The sequence below is a fragment of the Berghia stephanieae genome, chromosome 9, assembly GCF_034508935.2.
Source record: "Berghia stephanieae isolate SIO BIC M18660-M18661 chromosome 9, UCSD_Bste_1.3, whole genome shotgun sequence".
Lineage (NCBI taxonomy): Eukaryota > Metazoa > Mollusca > Gastropoda > Nudibranchia > Aeolidiidae > Berghia > Berghia stephanieae.
Window position 1 is genome coordinate 47,423,381 of NC_088368.1, and position 20,965 is coordinate 47,444,345.

At 36.7% G+C, this 20,965-nt stretch overlaps 2 protein-coding genes across 2 annotated transcripts in view; both read right to left on the reverse strand.

Annotated features, from left to right (window-relative positions):
- Positions 1-20,965, reverse strand: part of LOC144980360 (uncharacterized) — a gene marked incomplete in the record, with an annotated part of 216,919 nt that overhangs the window by 99,420 nt on the left and 96,534 nt on the right.
- On the reverse strand, positions 10,696-20,893 carry LOC144980363 (adenylate kinase isoenzyme 1-like). Its single transcript, XM_078928061.1, has 8 exons — positions 20,779-20,893; positions 20,099-20,290; positions 19,024-19,090; positions 17,769-17,813; positions 17,118-17,281; positions 15,015-15,131; positions 14,394-14,585; positions 10,696-13,177 (listed from the first exon to the last, which is right to left on the reverse strand). The coding sequence occupies exons 1-8, from the start codon at positions 20,863-20,865 to the stop codon at positions 13,106-13,108; spliced, it is 936 nt and encodes a 311-aa protein (XP_078784187.1). The 5' UTR covers positions 20,866-20,893; the 3' UTR covers positions 10,696-13,105.

A 20,965-nucleotide genomic window follows, 5' to 3' on the forward strand; every position in this document is an offset into this window, starting at 1 on the left:
GTTACGCTGTAATTCATATTATTACTAGCCTATTGAGAAACCTTGGTGACCAAGTGGATGTTCATATATTTTTTGACCAATTATGATCTTCATGCTGGGAGGTAGAATTCTGAAAGGATTGGATTATAGTCTTGGGAACATCATTGTTGCTGCAATTGAGCTTGTGCAGTGTGACTTCATGTAACTATACCTTCCTCTTACTTTCAGGACTGTAGCCATTTTGATGAAATCTCCCCCATTTTGAGGTCCCATTGTACACATTTTGATGAAATCTCCCCCATTTTGAGGTCCCATTGTACACATTTTGATGAAATCTCCCCCATTTTGAGGTCCCATTGTACACATTCTCATCAGATAGGGTTGGCAGCTCTGGTCAACCTCAAGGTCGACTGATTTTTTGGGATGTTTCTTTTTTTTCCTCTATTTTTCTTTCTTGCTTTGTCTGTCACCTTTCATACACACTTGTTCAGATCTTTATTTTAGTCCATGGGACACATTCTCTTGGAATGTAACTTGTGACCGACGTGTCACTGACATTGACTTAAGCACCTGCAATCCCAGAAGCCATGAAATGGATCCAGCACTGGTGTCAAACGATATGATGATGATGATCCTGGAATAGCCTTTTAGCTGATCTCAAGTACTTTGATAGTGTGCTCTTGGAATCTACACCTGTTTCCTATTTGAATCAATTCCCCTTTGTCTTACCTTTTCTTGGGTACCGTAATTGTAATTCTAGAACTTTACACTAACCCATTTTCATTCTTTTTTCTGGCGATTCCCCATTTGACTAAGCAATTTTTTTTTTTTTAAACCCAACTTACTGGGTGGGGTTCCCTACCTCCACAGTGGACAGGGAGGTACTTACCGTGTCTTCTATCCCCTTATATCTGTTTCCAACATGCTTTCTGTCTTTGTCTTGGAATGAGATTACTTGGTTTTGTTCTGGCCCTGACCGGATACCCTAGTTGAGAGGGAAACAGTCAAATGTATAGTTATTGTTTTGGGAGATGATATTTTTTTCCCTTGTAAATCATCTCTCTGTTATGTATTACTATATTTGTTATTTTTAATGTATAATGTAAGCATTTGAGTGTGTTCCTCTTTGTTGGATTTTGTGCTTGTGTCCGGATGAGACTTATTGGTGATCTCAAACTAAGTACATTGGTGGTATGCTCTTGGAATCTACATCTGATCCCTATTTGTTCCCAGTTCCCCTCTGTCTGGCGATTCCCGATTTGACTATACAATTATTTTTAAAACCCAACTTAGAGCATAACATCCACTAAACGTGCTCAAAGCGCTTTTCAAAGGATCCCTGACCAACAGCAACACATAATATGTAGGACGAGACATGAAGCCTGTTAGGCGATATTACAAAAAAGATTTTCTGACAGAGACAACAATGTTAATGGCCAGCTACTCATTTTACACTTGAGTATGGTGAGATATCTGAGTCAAAGAGCCTTTTCCAAGGACTCAATTATGCACCGAGTGCTGCTCGAACCCAGGACCTTCCAATCCAAAAGCAATTGTCATATCACAAGACAACATAACCGTACAAATAAATATATGAATAAAACAAGGCAAGACAGAATATAATGTAAGGTTTTATTATCTGACAGTTGTGTAGAAAGGAAATAGAGAAATAGCCCAGGCAGATCGTTGTCCAAAGGAAACATGATAAATAAATAAATATATATATACATGAGTGTTGGTGGCATGTACTTGTAGGAACGAGAGTGCTCAATAATTTAAGTTAGAGCATATAAAAATAAATAAATTCACTCACGTATTTTTAGCCAAAACAATCGTTTCCATGTCCTCCATTTCATCAGTCGACATTTATCCGTAGAATATTCTATGGAGGACATGGAAACGATTGTTGTGGCTAGAAACACGTGAGTGAATTTATTTATTATATAATATATAATATATATATATATATATATATATAATATATATATATATATATATATATATATATATAAATTATATATTGTGACCCAACATCTCCAAACGGTATTATGTCAGCAAGAACCAAGACCTAGAAATGGAGTTTGTAGCCACCAATGGGAGGGACGGAATTGACGTCACTCATTTTAGCCAACCATTTTTATGAGTAGTTCTCACTAAATTCTATCAACCTGGCTATGAACCCTCAAGGTTGTTCATTGTTTGGTGTGTTGTACATTATATCCGACTGGCGGATGTTGTGAGCTTTTGGGCGATACGCATAGCGTCAATAGGAAATTTGGTTGAATTCTATAATATGTTATGGTGAAGAATATATACAGCTATTTCTCACAATGCGAAAAACTCTTAAAAGTTTGTATTTTTTTGGTTATTTTCATTCTGACTGACTGACTGCCCAGGATTCTAAACATCCAGAGAGAATACTGTAAGGAGATGGTGGGTTACATTTTACATGACTCTAAAAATATCATGTCATTAAATAATGCGTGACAATACTGGCCATATAACCCCACCCCCACCAGGCTACAGGCAATAACAAAGAGGAGAGTTACGTCAACTTCGTTCCTTCTATAATACACATTAATCAGTTTTTAAATTGGAGGTCATGGAACTTTAAACAAATGAAAAGAGATCATTCTAGAATTCAAACTGCGTTGTTTTTATCAAAACATCTTTTTCATTCATTAACTCACTCAATCCTAGAGCTTTTTGCTACTTTTTAAAAGTGGAAATAAATGTATTAAAAATGAGAATGGACTTTGATAGTTTTATTCAACTACCATTAACATGTAAAAACTAAAAACATTAGCTTTGATACTATGCTTATAATTTGTCTCAGAAAAAATGTAATAAATAGGCATGGGGTTAAAGTAACCCGGGTAAACTACGGATATAGTCGGTGTTAGGGTTGGGTGAGTTAACACTTTGTTTTGCTTATGGGGAAAAAAAATATGTTAAAATAATAAAATCATATGATCACTTGACAAATGAAGTAATGTTGATAAAATGACTGAATAAATTTATGTTATATTGTATGCCTCGTTGTAATGCCTACGATTTATTGTAATGTTACGATTTATTGTAATGTTACGATTTATTGTAATGCCTACGATTTATTGTAATGCCTACGATTTATTGTCATGCCTACGATTTATTGTAATGTTACGATTTATTGTAATGCCTACGATTTATTGTAATGCCTACGATTTATTGTAATGCCTACGATTTATTGTAATGCCTACGATTTATTTTAAGCCTATGATTTATTGTAATGCCTATGATTTATTGTAATGTCTACAATTTATTGTAATGCCTACGATTTATTGTAATGCCTACGATTTATTGTAATGCCTATGATTTATTTTAAGCCTATGATTTATTGTAATGCCTATGATTTATTGTAATGCCTACAATTTATTTTAAGCCTATGATTTATTGTAATGCCTATGATTTATTGTAATGTCTACGATTTATTGTAATGCCTACGATTTATTGTAATGCCTACGATTTATTGTAATGCCTATGATTTATTGTAATGCCTACGATTTATCGCACGTTTATAGATTGAGTATTACTTGTCGTTAAAGCCCTGCCTTTAGTTTAAGGGTGTAATGAACAATAAGCCGATAGAACAACTTCAAAAAGAAAAAAAGAAAAATAAATAACCAAATACGAAACATGAAACGTTTCGGGTTCAAAACCCTTCTTCAGCCAACAGCAAAAAAACAGATTGACGACAGAGAAGAGTTGTTTTTTATATATATAAATCTATTTTCATGTTGGAAGAGTTTGACTATTTGAGGATTGGGTGGTCAGGGGAGAGTGAAAGAAGTCTTGATGAAGTGGATACCCGATGGAAAACGACACCTGATAGATAACGACATAGGGAAATAGATAGCTAGACTAAGGCAGAAAGAAAACTAAAAAAAGCAGATAGTCGTCCTACACCCGATGGAAAACGACACCTGATGGAAAACAATATAGGGAAATAGATAGCTAGACAAATGCAGAAAGAAAACCCAGAAAGCAGAAAGTCGTCCTTCAGAACCATTAGGCTCGTGAAGCCGGAGTTTATCCCAATTTCTATTAAAGATTGACATAAAATGGATATTTGACCACATTGATAAAGGAAATGAAATGTAAAATTTGAAAGGGTTGTAAAGGTTGACGAAGGAACCACAGGTCTGGTTCCATGACAGATCTATGACGACCACAGATCTATGTCTTCATAAAAAAAATATAAGTTGTACACATAAAAATATTATATAAATAAAATGACAATATATACACACATCAACAAGAACATCACAGAATGTTGAAATGAACCATTGCACGTTAGCACTGACAAGTAATTATCTGTACCATTTTCTTTATAAAAACAAATTGTTAACTCACTCAATCCAAGAGATTTTTGTTACTTTTCAAAATTGGAAAAATTGTTTTAAAAATGAGCATGTACATAGATAGTTTTATTCAACTACCATTAACATGTAAAAACTAACAACATTAGCTTTGATACTACACCTATAATTTGTCTGATAAAAATGTAATAAATAGGCATGGGGTAAAAGTAACCAGGGTAAACTATGGATATAGTCGGTGTTAGGGTTGAGTGAGTTAAGAGAGCAGGCACTAGTGTAAGACAACAAATATTCAAAGATGTTCATAGGGAAACTGTTAGGCGAGACAGAAAGGAAATCAGCCCACATCGGCTGGGGTTATCGGTAGTAATTTGAATAGCAGATTGATTTTAGGGATGGTTTTCTTCTTTTTCTTTTGGTATTCAAGAGGTCTCAGGGTCGATCCTCAGTTGAGGTGGAATTATTTTTTCTTTCTTGTTGTTTTTTTGTTGTTGTTGTATTTTTTTTTAAAATTTGAACTGGTTTCATTCACACATTTTCAGATCTTTATAAATAAATCTATAAAATCTTTTCTCCCGAAGTCGCTATAACTATCACTATAATTAATTAAATACCCACAATCAAATTAACTGGCTCAGAATCCAACAACATAAAATTATTTTACTTTACTTTATCTATAGAGGGAATGCGACTGCCACCTGTTTCATTCCCTTGATGAGTAACTTGAGTAAATTCATTCAAGGATCCACACACACACACACACACACAAACACACACACACACACACACACACACATGGCAGTACATTTGATTTGGGGGAAAATGTCATTTTATAAAAAGAGGAATTTAAATTCCTCCTCCTCCTCCAAAGATCGTGGATTTCCAAACGGAAAACCATCAACACTGAAATATGAGACATGAGATAACCTCATTATAGTGTTCACTACATTGGACACATCTAAGGGATATAACCTATATTATATAATATTAAATAAAATGCCATTTATAGAAGAATTTGAATTATGTGCATCGGTTTAGCAAAGAGGGAAAGAAAAACAAAAGAGTTTAACATTGTAACACGTGGCATTCGTAGTCATAGGATATTGAAATGAAGCGAGTATTCATCGATACAAAATTGTTGTTACCCTCTAGTCTGGTGGGGAAAATTTGCCTCTGTGGATTTTGAATCTATCGGAATTTGAAGGACGAGTTTTTCGAGCCAAATTTTTAAGTACACGTTTTTTTCCTGAGTACGTAAATTAACTGGTTAACCCTCTCCTTACCAATCATTTTCAGGATTTTCCCAAAATTGGCAGGGTTAGCCAGCAGAAAAATTGGCTTTTAAAACTCAAACAAATATCTCTACAAAACAACTTTATGTTCTTATTAATTAAACAAAGATTATTCTTCAAAGTTTGTGATGTACAAAATACATCTGAATAAGATAAAATTGTATTTTGTGTCGTAACAAATGTGACGATTTTGCTGTAGGTGGGAAGGAGAGGGTTAAAAGATAACGACTTTGTTGCAAAAACGTCACCAAAAAATTTTAATCCTTAAATCCTAACATTTTGAATTTAAACTTCATTTTTTTCCATCTCGTTTATTCTGACATATCACCACACTGACACTGTGGGACACATTTGTCATTCTCTAGTCCATCCAAAACTAAAGAGGCGAATTTCCCCACAAGACAAATAAATTACCCCATTTTAATTAATGATAATTTAAATAACAACGTTTCTAACACGATTTGCCAATGACAAACTGTTATGTGAGATTCAAATGAAAAAAGAACTGCTGCTGACTGTAAGGAAAGGCACTTTTGTCGCTCGGTGTTTCATGTAAATTTAACCTATAAATAGTAACAGATAAATATACAACTTACAACTTGAAAACAAGATAAATAATTGTAATGCCACTACATCAGGAATGCCCTTTAATAACATTTTTTAAAAGGCTGAAAAAATTTTCTCCTAAAGAGCAAATGTCAAAATATTCTGTGCAAAGATTCTCTTCATTAAACGGTATCACCCTTAAATCATAGAAAAGGATAGGACACATATCCATTCAACTTCCACTTACCGGTTGTCTTTAACCAATCAACGGTTTCACCCTTAAATCATAAGACAGATTGCGCATCAGGGCGCTAACGGGGCCGATTAGAGATAGACGACGATTGGGATTGTTTGGAAGTTTTAACCCTTTGCCCACTAGTCATTATGATATCCGAAATGCTATCGCCTTCTACATCCACGCCAGAACAGAAATAGAGGGTGGAGCCTACCATGATATAACATTTTATGGAGCCCTAATTTCGTCATATCAGTTCTGTCCACTGACAGGTGGGTGGATATCGCTTTCCAGAACTTGTGTCCTTATATGAAATTCTGAGTTTTTGACCAATCAACGATTGCTCTTTTGATAGCTCGCTTGTCAAAATGAGTCAGCTCAACCCTTGATTTATGTACAGGCATCACAGGCGGTATATGTTGTGTAACTTCAAAGACCACGGTTGACCGAAAGCGATGAATGGAAGCCCTACTGTGGCGTGGAGAACGAGGTCTTGTATGTATAGTTACGTCATATCTCAACGCTCGTGAATTCTTAGTACGGCTGGACTCACAATCAAAACACGAAATATGTGTTTTAAACTCTTGAATCAATCGAGTTATATCGTGCGTTCGTCTCATTGAGAAATGAAAAACGATATATAAATCAAGAACATCGACCGGAAAATAAGGAAATTATCATAAAATTATAAAATTTGAGAAAGCTGTTTTCAAAATCAAATCTATTACAAAAAAGGTTATTTCTAGACCGATTTTTATGAGACAAAGACAATTTTTCTCCACTTTTCAAGCTGATTCCAACAATGAGGTTTTCAAATCTATCGCGATAAGATTATTTGTCATTATTTTTTTTTAATACCCAATTGACTGCTCAGGAAATGAATACGTAATCCTTGGCGGCTAGCGAGTAGGTGTTAAATTTTGCTTACCCTTTCCCACGTAGACACACACACACACACACACACACACACACACACACACACACACACACACACAACAGCATCCTATCGTTCGGCTCAACGATTAAAAGGGTTCGTATCGTCGCTAAAATAATTACAAAATACATATATTTAAAATATATTTATAGTAATGTGAATTAAATATTTTAATGCTCTAATATATCAAGAATGATCATTATTATGATTTATTACGGTGTGAATTGAATTAGACCTTTAAAACTGACGTTTAATCTGACACCCTACTCGCTGTTATCATTCGAGTCTAAGTTGTAATAAGGCAACTTTGGCCAGAAGTGAAAGACATACATTGTGTGTTCAGTCTGTGTGTGTGTGTGTGTGTGTGTGTGTGTGTGTGTTGTGTGTGTGTGTGTGTGTGTGTGTGCGTCTACGTGGGAAAGGGTAAGCAAAATTTAACACCTATTCGCTAGCCGCCAAGGATTACGTATTCATTTCCTGAGCAGTCAATTGGGTATTAAAAAAAATAATGACAAATAATCTTATCGCGATAAATTTGAAAACCTCATTGTTGGAATCAGCTTGAAAAGTGGAGAAAAATTGTCTTTGTCTCATAAAAATCGGTCTAGAAATAACTTTTTTTGTAATATATTTGATTTTGAAAATAGCTTTCTCAAATTTTATAATTTTATGATAATTTCCTTATTTTCCGGTCGATGTTCTTGATTTATATATCGTTTTTCATTTCTCAATGAGACGAACGCACTGATGTAACTCGATTGATTCAAGAGTTTAAAACATAGATTTCGAGTTTTGATTGTGAGTCCAGCCGTACTAAGAATTCACGAGCGTTGAGATATGACGTAACTATACATACAAGACCTCGTTCTCCACGCCACAGTAGGGCTTCCATTCATCGCTTTCGGTCAACCGTGGTCTTTGAAGTTACACAACATATACCGCCTGTGATGCCTTTACATAAATCAAGGGCTGAGCTGACTCATGTTGACAAGCGAGCTATCAAAAGAGCAATCTGTTGATTGGTCAAAAACTCAGGATTTCATATAAGCACATAAGTTCTTGAAAGCGATATCCACCCACCTGTCAGTGGACAGAACTGATATGATGAAATTAGGGATCCATAAAATGTTATATCATGGTAGGCTCCACCCTCTATTTCTATTCTGGCGTAGATGTAGAAGGCGATAGCATTTCGGATGTCATAATGACTAGTGGGCAAAGGGTTAAAGCTTCCAAACAATCCCAATCGTCGTCTATCTCTAACGGGACCCGTTGGCGCCCTGTCGCGCAAACTCAGTATAGAAAAGGATAGGACACATATCCATTCAACTTCCACTTAACGGCTGCCTTTAAAAAACCAACGCTTTAATCTTTTTTAAAAAATCAAATCACCAACACCGAACAAGATCAGCCTGAAAATTTCAAAAAGCCGGTTTTAGCTGGAAAAAAGAGCATCCCTGCTACTTTAACTGCACAACTAAAGAAAAAAAAAAACTACAAAATTCAACGCACCAAATTATACATAGTAAAAAACTAGCTAATGAATCAAACAAACAACATTCAATAATCCTAGATTTCTATAATGTCATTCTGGCAATCAGTATTTTTATAAAATTATATAAATGATATAAGTAGCATGTTTGCTTCCATAATGATGTACAAAGTAAATTCTTGTATAACAAATTGTACTCTCTTTAAATAAATTATAAAATAGATAAATTATTATTATTTTACCCTGAAGCATTTGCAGACACACCCGTGTGGTGTCCGGGGTCCCTCAACTGAGAGGGTCAAGAATAGCCCAACGCCAAGCCAGCGTGTCGTAAAAGGCGACTAATGGTGTGTGATTCCCCCATCTTTGAGTCACCTGGTCCTCCAGGTTGGGGGTTGGCAAAGGGTTAACACCCCTTTCCGTTAAACTCAAACCGTTACAGAAACACAGACAGACAAACCAAATCCTTTTTTTAGCTTGGGCGACCGAAGAGTTTCTGGAATTACAGAATTTATGAAGGACAACAGACAAAGCCGAAAGGACTCTGCTGACCCGATGACGTCTTCGCCAAACAAGCAGCTTCGAATTGCGTCGTGGAACGTTCGCACCATGTATGAAGCAGGAAAAAGCTCTCAAGTTGTGACTGAGATGAGAAGATACAGGCTGCATATACTTGGAGTAAGCGAAACCCACTGGATACAATCCGGACAGAAACACCTCAAGTCTGGGGAGAAATTTTATATTCAGGGAGAGGGGACGGGATTCATACACAGGGAGTAGGAATAATTCTAAGCAAGTTTGCCCAGAAGTCACTGAGAGGATGGGAACAATGCGGAGAAAGGATCATCATGGCGTCCTTTACAACACGGAGTAAGAAGATCAGCATGAACATTGTACAGATCTATGCCCCAACAAATGATGCAACAGATGAGGACAAAGATACATTTTATGGTCTGCTACAACAAGTCATTGACAAGTTGCCAAGGAAAGACATCAACATATTGATGGGAGATGCTAATGCAAAAGTGGGACAGGATAACGTAGGCTATGAAGGTATCATGGGACGTCATGGCATGGGAGAAATGAATGATAATGGTGAGAGATTTGCAAATTTCTGTGCATTCAACAGTTTGGTGATTGGAGGATCAGTGTTCCCCCATAAGAGGATCCACAAAGCAACTTGGGTCTCACCAGATGGTGTGACAGAGAATCAGATTGATCATTTTTGTATCTCTCGTAGATTCAGACGTTCATTGGAAGATGTGACAGTACGGAGAGGGGCAGATGTTGGATCAGACCACCACCTGCTATTGGCAAAGCTTAAGCTCCGACTCAGAAAACACGGGCCAGATCACATACAAGAAGAAAATTCGAGGTGAATGCACTTGATGGGGAAAAGAATGAGGAATTCAAACTACAATTGAGTAATAGATTCCAACCTCTTACTGAGCTCGAGGAGGACATAGATGTAGAGTCACATTGGGCAAAGATCAAGGAAGTTTACATAACAACTTGCCACGAGGTATTGGGGGTAAAGAAATCGGAACATAAAGAATGGATAAGTCCAACCACCTTGGACCTTATTGAAAAGAGGAGAACAAGGAAGGAACAAGTGAATGCAAGCCGAACAAGGGCTTCAAGACTGGATGCACAAGAGCAGTATCGAGCCATAGCTAAGGAAGTCAAAAGATCTGTGAAGAAAGACAAGGAAGCATTCATGAACAGACTTGCAGAGAAAGCAGAAGCAGCAGCGACTGGAGGACACATGAGGATCCTTTATCAAACTACCAAGACACTTGCTGGAAAATATGGGAAACCAGAGGTACCAGTCAAAGACAAAGATGGGAAAACTATTTTTGGAAAAGAGGCTCAATCTGAACGATGGAGGGAACATTTCAACTGCCTTCTGAACAGACCACCACCAGACAACCAGCCAGAAATTTTGCCTGCAAGGAATGAGCTACCAATTAGCTGTGATCCACCATCGATAGCAGAGATTGTGGGTGCCATTAACAAGATGAAAAGGGGGAAAGCTGCTGGACCAGACCAGATTCCACCGGAGGCTCTAAAAGTTGATGCGGAAAGAAATGCTGAGGCCCTGCACCCACTATTTGAGAGAATCTGGAATGACGGGATATTCCCAAAGGATTGGAAGGAAGGACATCTTATCAAGCTTCCAAAGAAAGGGGACCTCAGTAATTGTAATAATTATCGAGGCATCACTCTTCTTTCTATCCCAGGAAAGGTTTTCAACCGTATTATTTTAGAGAGAATTAAGAATGCAACAGATGCTAAACTGCGGGACGAACAGGCAGGTTTTCGGAAAAACCGTTCAACCACCGACCAGATTGCCTCTCTGCGAGTCATAGTGGAACAGTCTATAGAATGGAACTCTCCTCTTATTGTCAACTTTCTGGATTACGAGAAGGCTTTCGACAGTATTGACAGAGCAACATTGTGGAAAATTCTGGCACATTATGGACTCCCTGAAAAGATAGTAAACCTCATTAAGGAAATGTATGAAGGATCAAGTTGCAGGGTTGTACATGAAGATCAGCTGACTGACAGCTTTGAAATTAAGACTGGTGTCAAGCAGGGATGCTTGCTCTCTCCATTCCTGTTCATCCTTGCCATTGATTGGCTAATGAAGGAAACCTCCAAAGGGAGAAGAAATGGGATACAGTGGACCCCCTGGACACAGTTGGATGATCTGGATTTTGCAGATGATCTGGCTCTTTTGTCCCACACCCAGGACCAGATGCAAACAAAAACCACAATTATAAACAGCCTCTCGGAATCAATTGGTCTAAGAATACACCCTGCAAAGTCAAAGGTCTTGAGGATAGGTACGCGTCAAAGGGAGCAGATCAAAGTAAAAGATCAGGAACTCGAAGATATAGACACTTTCTGCTATCTCGGAAGTATAATTGACAAGGATGGAGGCACGGAAGCAGAGGTGAAAGCACGAATAGGAAAGGCACAGGCTGCATTCACATCTTTGAACAGAGTTTGGAGAACTAAAGATATCTCCCTTCAACTAAAGCTAAGACTTTTCAACTCAAACGTGAAGTCTGTCCTACTGTATGGATGTGAAACTTGGAACGCATCACAGGCATGTATAAGGAGGGTACAGATTTTTGTAAACAGGTGCATGCGTAAGCTACTCAGAATAAAATGGATGGATAGAATAAAAAATGAAGAAGTATGGAAAAGAACACAGCAGAAACCAGTAGGAGAGGATATAGGAAGAAGACGATGGAGGTGGATTGGACACACGCTTAGAAAGAATGACTCAACTATAACAAAGAAAGTATTGGACTGGAACCCTCAGGGCAGAAGATCAAGGGGAAGGCCACGAGGAACATGGAGAAGAATTAAAGAAGCTGATATACAGAGAAGTGGTAAGACCTGGAATGAGATAAAAAAGTTGGCTCAGGATAGAGAAGGATGGAAACTGTTTGTCTGTGGCCTATACCCTGACCCAGGGTGAAAAAGGCAATGATGATGATGATGATTTGCAGCCACGCCTATTTATGGACAGACAGAAATTTCTTCACGATGATTTTTTCATCAACAAAATCACAGAAGCTTGTCTGACATAAAGCTCTTATGTAAGATTTTTAAAGTTATTTTTGTAATTGAATATAAGTGTTAACAGTTGAGAAACTATAAATATGGCACAAACTTTACACCTCAAGTACTGAACCTGGTACGAGGCACAAATGTAGGTTAAATATACAATCTACATTTTGGGTCAAAACCCTTTTTCAGCGTTTGAATATGATATCTCTATGAGGTGATGGGGATTGAAGATTAACTATTCATTTTTTTTCCTATTTTGCTGAAGAAGGGTTTGTAGCCAAAACATCTCTTGCCTAATCTATGATAATCATTGCAATGTTGTGTAATTTTCCTGTCCTGCTTTCCTGATACAAAACGTTTTTGTATTTTTGTTATATGTAAATTTTGCTGCGTGAAGCTCAAAGATATAAATAACAATGTGAAATTGAATGTACGCTTCAATATAATATACAAAAACAGATAAAATGGACGTTTCGGGTTTCCCCTTTATCAACAAAATAGGACAGTTTTGTCCTGTTTTTTTGATAAAGGGGAAACCTGAAACGTTCATTTTATCTGTTTTCGTATATTATATTGAAGCTTACATTCAATTTCACATTGTTATTTATTTTTGTGATAAAATCTCTAACCAATGCCGTAAGTGGTTTTATCCTAACAATCTTGTCTGGCCTTTAATTCGTGGCCATTCTACCAGGCTTTGCTGTCCATAAACTTCTTGACCACGGCATAAACTTCGGAAATGTCTTTTTCTGCCGATATCTGTTAGAGATTAGAATATAAATATTCATGAATTTAGAATTGTTTGGCTTTGAATGAATACAAGTCAGTAAATCATGTTTTGATGGTGTTAAAGAGGGAGGCAAAAGAGAAGGAGAGAAAGAGAGAGATAGATAGATAGATAGAGAGAGAGAGAGAGAGAGAGAGAGAGAGAGAGAAGAGAGAGAGAGAGAGAGAGAGAGAGAGAGAGAGAGAGAGAGAGAGAGAGAGAGAGAGAGAGAGAGAGAGAGAGAGAGAGAGAGAGAGAGAGAGAGAGAGAGAGAGAGAGAGGAGAAAGAGAGAGAGAGAGAGAGAGAGAGAGAGAGAGAGAGAGAGAGAGAGAAGAGAGAGAGAGAGAGAGAGAGAGAGAGAGAGAGAGAGAGAGAGAGAGAGAGAGAGAGAGAGAGAAAGAGAGAGAGAGAGAGAGAGAGAGAGAGTTGGGGGGGGGGGGGGGGGGCAGAGAGAGAGAGAGAGAGACAGACAGAGAGAGGAGAGAGAGAGAGGGGGGGGGGGCAGGGGGAAAGATAAAGAGAGAGAGAGAAGCACAATGTTTGAAACCATTATATTGGACTTGTAGATGACCTTAGTTCCAGAACGTTCCTCCCAAAGCGGGTGTAATACCACAAGACCACATAACCGCACATGACTGCATTTATAAAACACATTCTCACGAAGTGACCAAGTTCATTGCATTTCAAAACGTTTCATTTATTCCCCCAGCAGGCCATCTGGAACCATACTTACATTTCCTACACTACCTGTTGCCTGTTATTCATCCTTTTGTACTAGAACTCATTACAATACAATACGCAACACTGTCTATAGCCAGGTACTCATTCACAACTGAGTCTTTTCATTTCTTGTAGTTATTAATTAAGATGACTGCCTACATCTCTCACGTTTCTTAATAAAAATAATATCCCCTTTATCCATTCCCAAGGGTAAATTTGTCTCTAGGGTCTATTCCAAGGGAAGACTGCAATAACCCAGGAGTCAGCCGCAGAGCAGCGCCGCAAATTGAGCTAGGGCGAGGTGACGACTTGCTCGAGGCCACACAGTGCAGCAGCGGGTGATCAAACTCTGTACCTTTCGGGTACGAAGCAAAGACCGTACCACTGAGCCACGCTGCCTCTTAACTACTTTGGTAATAAACTAAACATTAAAATAGCTGTACAAGGGGAGATAATGCTCATTTCTAATAATCCCTTATTATTCTTACAGTCTGGACGATGTTTTGTTTCTGGTAGTGGTCAATAACCGGTTTGGTCTGGTTATGGAACGTGGCCAGCCTCTTTTTGATCGTCTCCTCGTTGTCATCGACACGGCCACTCGTCTTCCCTCGTTCCAGCAGACGTGTTGTCATCGTCTCATCGGACACATCGAAATACAACACATTGCTGCAATGGGCAATCTGGAGACACAGAGGAAGTAGGAAGATTTATTCATCTTTATGCTACAATACTAGATTTTTTATGAAAACAGTAAACAATGGTGTTATTATTATTATTATTATTATCATCATCATCATCATCATCATCATCATCATCATCATCATCATCATCATCATCATTATTACTACTATTATTATTATATTATTATTATTATTATTATTATTATTATTATTATTATTATTATTATTATTATTATTATTATTATTATTATCATCATCATCGTCATCATTATTATCAATAGAACACACTAAGAAAAGGAACAGAATATGTGAGACCAACAAGAGGTGATGTCGACTCTAAGCAGAAGTTGACTTTAGGGTGTTGACGTAATGCTGATTCCACTGTGATTTTCAACTCAAACAAAAACCAAAAGATACAAAATGACCTACCAGGGATTCGAACCGAATGCCTTGATCGAGCTCCCTGGGGTATCCGTCAATGAGGAAGCATTTGGTCTTGGCTAGATTGGACACGATGGAATCCTTCAGCAAGGCTAACACTTCATCCTTGGGGAAGAACAAAACATTTCAAATAATTGTCATCACGTCCCATTATAATCATTAACCCTCTCGTGTTCAGATTCTTTTTGGAGGAGTAGATAATGAGTTCCCTATATGGCCATGTCAATCATGTAGACATCATTAAAGTGTTACATAGGTATACGATATAAAAGTTAAAGTGAAAACAAACGACGTTTCAGCCTTTGGCCTTTTTCAAGTTAATGATGACAAGACGGAAATTATAATTTTTTGAAATAGGCATCAACTCTCAAAAATATCTACAAATGTGATACTAGTGGGTGAAGCGCCTCAGGGATCAACCCTCGGCTCCCTCCTTTTTACAATGTATACTGCTCCCCTTTCTCATATGTTATCCACTTTTCAATTGATTTTCATTTTTATGCTGATGACACTCAGCTGTATACAAAACTCAATAATGATTCAGAGCTGTCATCAGTATTTGTTATGGAAAATTTAATTGCTAACATAAAGGATTGGATGAAACTAAACAAACTTAAATTTAATGATGACAAGACGGAAATGATAATTTTTGGAAATAGGTATCAACTCTCAAAAATATCTACAAATGAGATACTAGTGGGTGAAAATGCTATTAAACCTAGTTCTTGTGTGAGAAATCTTGGGCTGTATTTAGATCAAGGGTTATCCATGGAAGATCATGTTAAAAAACTATGCCAATGTTGTAACTATCACATTAGAAACATTGGAAAAATCAGACATTATATTGATGAAGATATTACAAAGATGCTTGTTAATTCGTTTATTACTAGCAGATTAGATTATTGCAATGCCCTTCTCATTGGCTGTCAAAGTAGATTAATTCATCAACTACAAAAAAAATCTAAATAAAGCGGCTAGACTTATAAAATTAACGAAAAAAAAAGAGATCATATAACACCAGGAATTGCACTGGCTTCCTGTGAAGTATAGGATAAAATTTAAGGTATTGTGCTCTGTTTTTAGATGTCTGGATGGATTGGCACCTGGATATTTGCAGGAATTGATTAAAAATATGAACCCACTCGAAATTTAAAATCATCTCAGTCCCAACTTCTAAAAGTTACCATCTCAAAATCCACTTTCGGTGAAAAAACCTTTTCATTCATAGCTCCACGCCTATGGAACGCACTCAGTCCTCGGACAAAGTCCTGTGAAAATTTATCATCTTTCAGGAAATGTCTGAAGACTGAGTAGTTCCGCGAGGCTTATTTTTCATAAAATAGATGTTGCTTTGATTTTGTTTTTTGTATGCATGCTTATTATGTATCATGTAGTGTCGTGATTTTCAATTTTGTTGTTTTTAAACATTTTTACTTTTATTATGTAAAGTGCCGCAGAGCCCGATTAACGTGGATGTTGAGGCGCTATATAAATTCATTATTTACTAAATTCATTATTTACTAAGTAAACACAAAAAAACAAAAGGTAAAACATCGTTTGTTTTGTGTTGTTCCCTTATTTATGATCACATTTAATTTCTTTATCTTTCTCGTCAGTTAAATGCCCAAACAATAGATCACAGTTATACGGTCTATATATATTTTACTATGGATCTGAACCTGAGTTGGTAACATGCCAGTTAATTGCCCTATCAATAGGTCACAGTTTATACGCTCTATATATATTCTACTTTGGAATCAAACCCCAGTTTGTAACGTGTCAATTAAATGCCCTACCAATCTATCAAAGTAATACTGTCTATATATATGTATATTCTACTGTAGATTTAAACCTGGGTTAGTAACGTGCCAGTTGATTGCCCTACCAATATATCAATTTATACAGTCTGTCTATATATATATATGTATATATATATATATATATATATATATATATATATATATATATATATATATATATATATATATTCTACAATGGAATGGAACCCCAGTTGTTAACGTGCCATTCACACACCCTACCAGTCTACGGTAAACCATTTCAATCTGTTTTAAGCAGCAAATTCCGACTTACCAAAGGCACAAGTTCTCCTTTCTCCATGATGGCATTTAACCTTTTGCCCCTTTCTGACCCTGATTTGACCTCAGCCCTCAAAAGGTCACCGGATGAAAGATGGCAGAATCCGTAATCCTTGACAATGTTGGCACATTGGGTACCCTTGCCGCTTCCAGGGCCACCTGTGGGGATCAACACAGAGACTTCAATCCTCTACCTTTTTTTAAATCGTTTTTTTTTTGTTTTTTAAAAATAAGGTTATATAATAGATAGAAACCAACCTGCACTTATTTGCAGGTCTGATAACCCAATTCTTTATGGGCTCATTGTTGTAATAGAAATCTCAAAAAATGACGCACAATATTGTCCATTACAACAATGTTAAACGAGGCTTATAAGTGGGTTCAGATGAGAGACCTGCATACATGTATACGTTGTATGAAACCCATTGGAGTTAAAGTGTTTTGTACAACTTGCCATCTATAATTCCCAAGTCAAAGCGATTCGACAAAGCTGATAGAGAACCCGTGGAAATTCAAAAGTCATTTTTATATAATCGATACAAAACAGCTTAAAAAAAAAACAAAAAAAAACAAAATATCTAACACTGCACGTTTCAGTCTCAAAACCCTTCTTCAGCCAACAACAAAGACAATTAATTTTACTTACCGATTACAAAGACAATTTTGCTTTCTTTCAAAGCTTTTTCTGTGGCTGAAAAGGAAAAGATGATAAAATAAATGAAAACGGCATCGTGCAAATCCAGCAGTGACTTTGAACAGTTTGATCTCATTCACCAGTTAACTGCCCTACTCTGGACAGACAAGATATTTTAAAATTTGGCCAGAAAACTCGTCCTTCAAATATCCATTGATTTAAATGACCCTCATCTTGGCAAAAACTCTCAAACCTGAGACTTCGCAAAGTCTTCCTTGATATCCCAGGTTTGATAGTTTTTGCCAAGATGAGGGTCATTTAAATCGATGGATATTTGAAGGATGGGTCTTTATAGAGGACAGCATTTAAGTGGATAAAAAAGGAAAATATGTGGAGTTTTCTCCCCTTCCCTATGTAAAATTTGCCTCAATATCAAAATATTTTTTCAAAACTTATCTAATTTTTTTGTAAAACATCTCGAATCTACAAGATTCATAGAATCGTTACAAAATCATTACAAAATCGTTACAAAACCGTAACAAAATCGTTACAAAATCGTTACAAAATCGTTACAATATTTTAAACTATAAGCAAAACAAATCCACTAATTTCATATTACTCGATCTGTCTGGACAACCGAAGGGAAGAGTGCGGCTATGTGGTCTAGTGGTATGACACTCACTTTCGGATCGGAAGGTCTTGGGTTCGAGCCTCGTGCTCGGCGCATAGTTGAGTCTTTGGAAAAGGCTCTTTACTTTACTCACATTCTCCCACCGTACTCAGGTGTAAAATGAGTGCCTGGCCGTTAACAGCGTTGTCTTTGTCCAAAAAATTGTAATATCGCCTAACAGGCGTTATGTCCTGTCCTACATGTTAAATGTTGCTGTTGACCAGGTACCCCTTGTAAAGCGCTTTGAGCACGTTTAGTGGATATTGCGCTATATAAAAAAGCTCATTAAGTTAAATTATTAAATTAAAGAGAAGAAGAGGAAGATCCAGGGCTACTACTTGTAGGACGGCCCGTACTCCAAAGAATCTGCCCAAACTTCGTGCAACTAAAATTGCTACACCTCCTTATGATTCAATATGCAACCTGTTCATTATTCGTCCTCCCAAGGACTGGTTACATAAACACACTTCCAAGGAGTTTGGAACTGGAAGAGTAGAAGATGTGGCGTCACGACTTCTCTCCCCTTGTTTTCTTCATCAAGTTCCCTTTGACCTAACACCGGATTCCCACGGTTGGCCACATATTACATTTTCATACCTTCGGCTTCGTCGAATATCTTTTGGACTTGAGAGAAAACTTCATCTTTGCCACCTTCAGCACTCACCTGTACAGGATATTGATAGAAATTTGAGCTTTTATTATTACAATGAAATTTCTTTTGATTTTTCTTAAAAAGCTACAAAAAATCTTTTCTTTTTTTTTTTCATAATTATACTATTTTTAAGGGAAAATGTATTACTATGTATTTTAATGAACTATGTGTTATAACCTATGTCGGTCAAAGGCTTCTATTCGCCTGCCTACATTATCTATGAAACATTCTTTTAATGCTGACAATAAATTGATATTTGAATTGAATTGAATTGAACTGAATTGACATCAATACAAATGCCAAAATAGCATCAAGGCTGTATATTTTAAAAATTACCTATTCTTGTTTCAAAAGATTTTTTGGAGTTCATTGAGCTTTTTTATATAGAGCAATATCCACTTAATGTGCTCAAAGTGCATTACAAGGGGCCCCAGGCCAACAGCAACATTCAACAATTAGGACAGAACGCCTGTCAGGCAATGTTACAAATTTTTTGGACAGAGACAATGCTGTTAACAGCCAGGTACACGTTATCACCTGGGTACGGTGAGAGAAAGTGAGTAAAGAGCCTTTTCCAAGGACCCAACTATGTGCGCTGAGCAAGGCTCGAACCCAGGACATACCGATCCGAAAGCAATGCTGCACAAAAGATTTTGGTAACCTTTAAAATTACCTACAGACAAGGAAAATGGGTAACGAGAATTTGTAACATTTATCCGTAATGTATGATTTGGAAATAGAAAAACCATAAAACTGGAATTGTCTCAATATCTGGTGAATAAACCTTTGAAATCTTTTTGAAAACCCCTTACTTATTAATTTAAGTGAATTACTTTTTAATCTTAGAGAATAACCTTTTTTCATCTATCTAAGATCTGTAAATTTAATCAAATCTAGTTTTTAAGAAAAAAAAGATTTTAGTGCTTTTTTTTTTTTACAAAATTCTATTAACTATTATCATGAACTATTCTCAAAAACAAAAACAAAAAAAAGAAGGAAAGAAATAGTCCAGCCATTTACAGATTTCAGCTTTCCCTGAGCGGCGTAGTAATCCGCTACAGGCTTTGTGATGTCATGGAAGGTTTTCAGCCTCTTTTTGATCGTCTCCTCATTGTCGTCGACACGCCCACTCGTAGCAGCTCTGGACAACAGACGTTTGGTCATCGTCTCATCCGACACGTCGAAGGACAGGACAAAGTTGGCAGGTCGGATCTACACGGGTGATAGACATACGAGTTTATCAATAAAAACATTATAAAAATTGTCATAAAATAATTTGTTCATGGATGGAGACGGAATTTGGCACCAAACTGTTCTGAGTTAGTATTTAGTCCTTTTCTTGAAGCTGTGAAATTCTAATCTGTACATTTCTGTTTTTCAGACCATTCCAAACACTTCACAAAGCCTTAATCCATATAGAAACAAATTTCATGGTCGTTTATTATGCACCCTATCTGTTCTAGAAGTCTTAAAATGCAATATTCCTTATGGCCTAAAGGCATGTACTTATCTCAGATATAATAATGATGATCAGATGATGATGGTGATGATGATGATAATAATAATAATAATAATAATAATAATAATAATAATAATAATAATAATAATAATAATAATAATAATAACAATAACTCGTTACAGTGTATAATAATTGACCAAGGCAAAAAAAAAAGAGAAATGAACCCAAGACTGAGACTAACCTGGTCCTCGAAACGTTTCCCTTGCTCCAGTTCCCTGGGATAACCGTCAATGAGGAAACCCTTACTGGTGTCTGCTTTCTTCAACATGGCCTCTTGTAACAGCTGTAATACTGTGTCCTGTCAAAGATAGAATCAGAGTTGATATAGTAATAATAATAATAATAATAAATAATAATAATAATAATAT

Excerpts from the sequence above, each read along its gene's own strand:
- LOC144980363 (XM_078928061.1), bottom strand. The coding sequence starts at position 20,865 with ATGTTGAAGAAAGCAGACACCAGTAAGGGTTTCCTCATTGACGGTTAT. Across the intron at positions 17,814-19,023 it reads GATATTCGACGAAGCCGAAG|CCACAGAAAAAGCTTTGAAA; the intron begins GTATGAAAATGT and ends TTTCCTTTTCAG. Across the intron at positions 14,586-15,014 it reads GCATTCGGTTCGAATCCCTG|ATTGCCCATTGCAGCAATGT; the intron begins GTAGGTCATTTT and ends CTGTGTCTCCAG.